Source organism: Oncorhynchus kisutch, linkage group LG28 (assembly GCF_002021735.2).
Source record: "Oncorhynchus kisutch isolate 150728-3 linkage group LG28, Okis_V2, whole genome shotgun sequence".
Lineage (NCBI taxonomy): Eukaryota > Metazoa > Chordata > Actinopteri > Salmoniformes > Salmonidae > Oncorhynchus > Oncorhynchus kisutch.
In genome coordinates, this window is record NC_034201.2 from 31,864,693 (window position 1) to 31,871,651 (window position 6,959).

The 6,959-nt window shown below is 46.4% G+C and overlaps 1 protein-coding gene across 1 annotated transcript; it reads left to right on the forward strand.

The window, feature by feature from the left end:
• The first annotated feature begins 382 nt into the window (after positions 1 to 382).
• LOC109873407 (creatine kinase M-type-like) lies at positions 383 to 4,102 on the forward strand. Its single transcript, XM_031807569.1, has 4 exons — positions 383 to 485; positions 725 to 896; positions 1,023 to 1,133; positions 4,096 to 4,102. The coding sequence occupies exons 1-4, from the start codon at positions 383 to 385 to the stop codon at positions 4,100 to 4,102; spliced, it is 393 nt and encodes a 130-aa protein (XP_031663429.1).
• Positions 4,103 to 6,959: the final 2,857 nt, after the last annotated feature.

Here is a 6,959-nt window from a genome sequence, read left to right on the forward strand (position 1 = left end):
TCATTTCCTATAAGAAATGCCAAAGAGTACTGCTGAGTAAAATCAGTGTGAAAATGTTTGAATAATCTCTACATAGGAGGTTGGGAATCACAAACTTCTTTGAGACACTTTAAATGTTCTGGTCTGAAACTCTGTTGTGACCTTCTCTCTGAGTAGGGATGTAATGATGGCAGGTAGCCTAGTGGTTAGAGCGTTGGGCCAGTAACCAAAAGGTTGCAAGATCGAATCCCTGAGCTGACAAGGTAAAAATCTGTCGTTCTGCCCTGAACAAGGCAGTTAACCCACTGTTCCTAGGCTGTCATTGTAAATAAGAATTAGTTCTTAACTGACTTGCCTAGTTAAATAAATAAAAAAGTATAAAATAATTACCTGAACCCCAACTATGTCCAGCCGTGTGCGTACTGGCTGCAGCATCAAGGAATACACCTTGTCCCCCCACAACAGCCGTGGCGAGCGCAGAGCAGTGGATATACTGTCTGTTGAGGGTGAGCTTCCCAGCTATCAATAGCTACAGGACATATGCATACACAGGATTATGCATGAAGCTAGGCAGTAAAACACATGAAATGGAGATCTGAATTATTAGCCACTCCTCAGATGAATTGGAAATAGAGATCAAAAGTGAATCCTTTGCTGCAATAACTAGTGCATGGTGTCAGAAAGCTCCAGGCAGGGAGATACCATGTTAAGAGTAAGGGGAAACAGGGGTTTTCTGTCTCTCCAGTTCTGAACACCCTGGACGGTGAATTCAAGGGAAAGTACTACCCCTTGAATAAGATGACCGATGCAGAGCAGGAGCAGCTTATCGCTGACCATTTCTTGTTTGACAAGCCCGTCTCCCCCCTGCTGCTGGGCGCTGGTATAGCCCCTGACTGGCCCGATGCAAGAGGAATCTGGTATGCACCCAGAACACAGACCCATACCAATAGTCAACCAAAACAATACTGTATTGTACTGTACAGAATATCCCACAATGTATCATGGTGATGTATCATGTGAAACCTCATCCCTCCTTTCTGAAGGCATAACGATGCCAAGAGCTTCTTTGTGTGGATGAATGAGGATCATCTGCGTGTCATCTCTGTGGAGAAGGGCGGCAACATGAAGGAGGTCTTCAGACACTTCTGCGTTGTGTAACGGCGTTCTTCGTTTGTTGAAAGAGAGTCGGACCGAAATGCAGCGTGGTGGTTACTCATGTTTTTAATGAAAAAAAGTGACGGTACATGAAATAACGATAAATACAAAAAAACAACAAACGGAACGTGAAACCTAATACAGCCTATCTGGTGAACACTACACAGAGACAGGAACAATCACCCACGAAAGACAAAGCGAACTCAGGCTACCTAAATACGGTTCCCAATCAGAGGCAACGAGAAGCACCTGACTCTGATCAAGAACCGCCTCAGGCAGCCAAGCCTAACTAGACACACCCCTAAACCTAGCAATCCCAAATCCTATAAAACCCCAATACGAAACACAACACGTAAACCCATGTCACACCCTGGCCTGACCAAAATATATAACGAAAACACAAAACACTAAGACCAAGGCGTGACACGTTGGTCTGAGAAGGGTATGTACTGGTACTCAAACCATTTTGACATGGCACAAAAACACCCCTAACACAATGGAAGCGCAGGGACACAATTATAAGAATATTAATTTAGGTTAACCCAGAACTAAAGTCTTGCGTAACTGCTCCGATGCTCAATTAAGATTTCGGTCCAGGGATAGTACACTTTTCCCCCCCCCCGCCTAAATGACATACCCAAATCTAACTGCCTGTAGTTCAGGCCCTGAAGCAAGGATATGCATATTCTTGGTACCATTTGAAAGGAAACACTTTGAAGTTTGTGGAAATGTGAATTGAATGTAGGAGAATATAACACAATAGATCTGGTAGTAGAAAATACAAAGAAAAAAACAACTGTTTTTTGCTACCTGAAAAAACAGGAAGGTCAATGTTCCAGCCATCACTCTGGTTGTAATTCCGATAATGTCCACAAGATGGCAGCAGTGTATGTGCAAAGTTTCAGACGGATAACTTGAAGTATGAGCGAACTACATTTTATTTATTTATTTTATTTTTATTTCACCTTTGTTTAACCAGGTAGGCTAGTTGAGAACAAGTTCTCATTTGCAACTGCGACCTGGCCAAGATAAAGCATAGCAGTGTGAACAGACAACACAGAGTTACACATGGAGTAAACAATTAACAAGTCAATAACACAGTAGGAAAAAAAAGGGGGAGTCTATATACATTGTGTGCAAAAGGCATGAGGAGGTAGGCGAATAATTACAATTTTGCAGATTAACACTGGAGTGATAAATGATCAGATGGTCATGTACAGGTAGAGATATTGGTGTGCAAAAGACCAGAAAAGTAAATAAATAAAAACAGTATGGGGATGAGGTAGGTAAAAATGAGTGGGCTATTTACCGATAGACTATGTACAGCTGCAGCGATCGGTTAGCTGCTCAGATAGCAGATGTTTGAAGTTGGTGAGGGAGATAAAAGTCTCCAACTTCAGCGATTTTTGCAAATCGTTCCAGTCACAGGCAGCAGAGAACTGGAACGAAAGGCGGCCAAATGAGGTGTTGGCTTTAGGGATGATCAGTGAGATACACCTGCTGGAGCGCGTGCTACTGATGGGTGTTGCCATCGTGACCAGTGAACTGAGATAAGGCGGAGCTTTACCTAGCATGGACTTGTAGATGACCTGGAGCCAGTGGGTCTGGCGACAAATATGTAGCGAGGGCCAGCCGACTAGAGCATACAAGTCGCAGTGGTGGGTGGTATAAGGTGCTTTAGTAACAAAACGGATGGCACTGTGATAAACTGCATCCAGTTTGCTGAGTAGAGTGTTGGAAGCAATTTTGTAGATGACATCGCCGAAGTCGAGGATCGGTAGGATAGTCAGTTTTACTAGGGTAAGTTTGGCGGCGTGAGTGAAGGAGGCTTTGTTGCGGAATAGAAAGCCGACTCTTGATTAGATTTTCGATTGGAGATGTTTGATATGAGTCTGGAAGGAGAGTTTACAGTCTAGCCAGACACCTAGGTACTCATAGATGTCCACATATTCAAGGTCGGAACCATCCAGGGTGGTGATGCTGGTCAGGCGTGCGGGTGCAGGCAGCGAACGGTTGAAAAGCATGCATTTGGTTTTACTAGCGTTTAAGAGCAGTTGGAGGCCACGGAAGGAGAGTTGTATGGCATTGAAGCTTGTTTGGAGGTTAGATAGCACAGTGTCCAAGGACGGGCCGGAAGTATATAGAATGGTGTCGTCTGCGTAGAGGTGGATCAGGGAATCGCCCGCAGCAAGAGCAACATCATTGATATATACAGAGAAAAGAGTCGGCCCGAGGATTGAACCCTGTGGCACCCCCATAGAGACTGCCAGAGGACCGGACAGCATGCCCTCCGATTTGACACACTGAACTCTGTCTGCAAAGTAATTGGTGAACCAGGCAAGGCAGTCATCCGAAAAACCAAGGCTACTGAGTCTGCCGATAAGAATATGGTGATTGACAGAGTCGAAAGCCTTGGCAAGGTCGATGAAGACGGCTGCACAGTACTGTCTTTTATCGATGGCGGTTATGATATCGTTTAGTACCTTGAGCGTGGCTGAGGTGCACCCGTGACCGGCTCGGAAACCAGATTGCACAGCGGAGAAGGTACGGTGGGATTCGAGATGGTCAGTGACCTGTTTGTTGACTTCGATTTCGAAGACCTTAGATAGGCAGGGCAGGATGGATATTGGTCTGTAACAGTTTGGGTCCAGGGTGTCTCCCCCTTTGAAGAGGGGGATGACTGCGGCAGCTTTCCAATCCTTGGGGATCTCAGACAATATGAAAGAGAGGTTGAACAGGCTGGTAATAGGGGTTGCGACAATGGCGGCGGATAGTTTCAGAAATAGAGGGTCCAGATTGTCAAGCCCAGCTGATTTGTACGGGTCCAGGTTTTGCAGCTCTTTCAGAACATCTGCTATCTGGATTTGGGTAAAGGAGAACCTGGAGAGGCTTGGGCGAGTAGCTGCGGGGGGGCGGAGCTATTGGCCGAGGTTGGAGTAGCCATGCGGAAGGCATGGCCAGCGGTTGAGAAAAGCTTGTTGAAGTTTTCGATAATCATGGATTTATCGGTGGTGACCGTGTTACCTAGCCTCAGTGCAGTGGGCAGCTGGGAGGAGGTGCTATTGTTCTCCATGGACTTCACGTTATCCCAGAACTTTTTGGAGTTGGAGTTACAGGATGCAAACTTCTGCCTGAAGAAGCTGGCCTTAGCTTTCCTGACTGACTGCGTGTATTGGTTCCTGACTTCCCTGAACAGTTGCATATCGCGGGGACTATTCGATGCTATTGCAGTCCGCCACAGGATGTTTTTGTGCTGGTCGAGGGCAGTCAGGTCTGGAGTGAACCAAGGGCTATATCTGTTCTTAGTTCTGCATTTTTTGAACGGAGCATGCTTATCTAAAATGTGAGGAAGTTACTTTTAAAGAATGACCAGGCATCCTCAACTGACGGGATGAGGTCAATGTCCTTCCAGGATACCCGGGCCAGGTCGATTAGAAAGGCCTGCTCACAGAAGTGTTTTAGGGAGCGTTGGTGGGTACCTGGTGGGTTCCTTGATGATTTGTCTGAGATTGAGGGCATCTAGCTTAGATTGTAGGACTGCCGGGGTGTTAAGCATATCCCAGTTTAGGTCACCTAACAGAACAAACTCTGAAGCTAAATGGGGGGCGATCAATTCACAAAATCCAGGGCACAGCTGGGAGCTGAGGGGGGTCGGTAGCAGGCGGCAACAGTGAGAGACTTATTTCTGGAGAGAGTAATTTTCAAAATTAGTAGTTCGAACTGTTTGGGTATGGACCTGGAAAGTAGGACATTACTTTGCAGGCTATCTCTGCAGTAGACTGCAACTCCTCCCCCCTTGGCAGTTCTATCTTGACGGAAGATGTTATAGTTGGGTATGGAAATTCCCAGAATTTTTGGTGGCCTTCCTGAGCCAGGATTCAGACACGGCAAGGACATCAGGGTTAGCAGAGTGTGCTAAAGCACAAAAAAAACTTAGGGAGGAGGCTTCTGATGTTGACATGCATGAAACCAAGGCTTTTTCGATCACAGAAGTCAACAAATGAGGGTGCCTGGGGACATGCAGGGCCTGGGTTTACCTCCACATCACCCGCGGAACAGAGGAGGAGTAGTATGAGGGTGCGGCTAAAGGCTATCAAAACTGGTCGCCTAGAGTGTTGGGGACAGAGAATAAAAGGAGCAGATTTCTGGGCATGGTAGAATATATTCAGGGCATAATGCGCAGACAGGGGTATGGTGGGGTGCGGTTACAGCGGAGGTAAGCCCAGGCACTTGGTGATGATGAGAGAGGTTGTATCTCTGGACATGCTGGTTGTAATGGGTGAGGTCACCGCATGTGTGGGAGGTGGGACAAAGGAGGTATCAGGGTTATGAAGAGTGGAACTAGGGGCTCCATTGTAAACTAAAACAATGATAACTAACCTGAACAACAGTATACAAGGCATATTGACATTTGAGAGAGACATACAGCGAGGCATACAGTAATCACAGGTGTTGAATTGGGAGAGCTAGCTAAAACAGTAGCTAAAACAGTAGGTGAGACAACAACAGCTAATCAGCTAGCACAACAACAGCAGGTAAAATGGCGTTGACTAGGCAGGGAGGGTCGGATTAACTACACACAGAGCCTGAGTGCGGCTGGGGCCGACAGATAAAACATAAACAAGCAGAATGGAGTACCGTGATTAATGGACAGTCCAGCATGCATCAGCTATGTAGCCAAGTGATCAGTGTCCAGGGGGCAGCGGTGGATGGGGCAGGGAAGCTGGACTGGCGAGTGTTATCCAGGTTAAAAAAAAAACTGTCTGGCTGGGCAGAAGGTAAAAGGTAAAAGCCGCTAGCAGTGGCTAACAATGACTAAATAGCTTGTAGCTAGTTAGCTGATTAGCTTCTGGAGGTTCTTGAGTGTGTTCTAAAAATTAAAAATAATAGCGATTCCGTATCACATTGGGTGAGGCAGGTTACCGGAAGGTATAAACAAATAAAAAATCGAAAAGAAATAGAAAGTAAATATGGGTCCAGTGAGTGTTTGGGACGCGGCGATTCAGACGGTTAGCAGGCCTGTGCTAACAAGCTAACAGTTAGTAGGCCGGGGCTAAACAAGGTAGCAGTTAGCGGACCGGGGCTAAACAAGCTAGCAGTTAGCATGCAGAATTAGCAAGCAAGGAGATAGCAAGGGCTAGAAAGTTAGCCTTTGGGGGACGTCGCGATGGGGTGAGTCTGTTTATTCCTCTTCATGCGGTGACATCGATAGACCGGTCGTGGGTCCGGATATTGTAGCCCAGGAGTATGCTTCGGTGGTAGCACAGGAGCTCTGGCCGGGCTAGCTTCAAGCTAAGTGGGTGGAAACGCTAGCCAGGAGTAATCATCCGGGGTTGCGGTTAGCTAGTTAGCTAGTTGTGAAGATCCAGCTGAAAATGTTCCGTTTGCGGTGGGAATCCGGTGGGAATCCGGGGATAAAAAATAATAGGTCCGTTATGCTCTGGTTAGAGTCGCGTTGTTCGAACTGGCGAGAGCTTTCCGAGCTAAAGGTTAGCTGATGACCGGTTAGCTGAAGACCGCTAGCAATGGTTTGCTGACTGATAGCTGGTAGTTAGCTGGCTAGCTTCAGTTGAGGGGTTCCGGATCCGAAGTAAATGTAAATACTTTAGAAAAAATAGCTACATTGGGTGAGGCGGGTTGCAGGAGAGTATTTAGAAGTTGAGGTTTAGCAAAATGTTTTAAAAGATATGCGAAGAAAAATATGTTTAAAAAAAACGATATATACAAGGGACACGACACGAAAAGACGTCTGACTGCTACGCCATCTTGGATTACATGACATTTAGTGTGAAGTCACCCAGGTACATTTGGGCAAATCGTGAAGG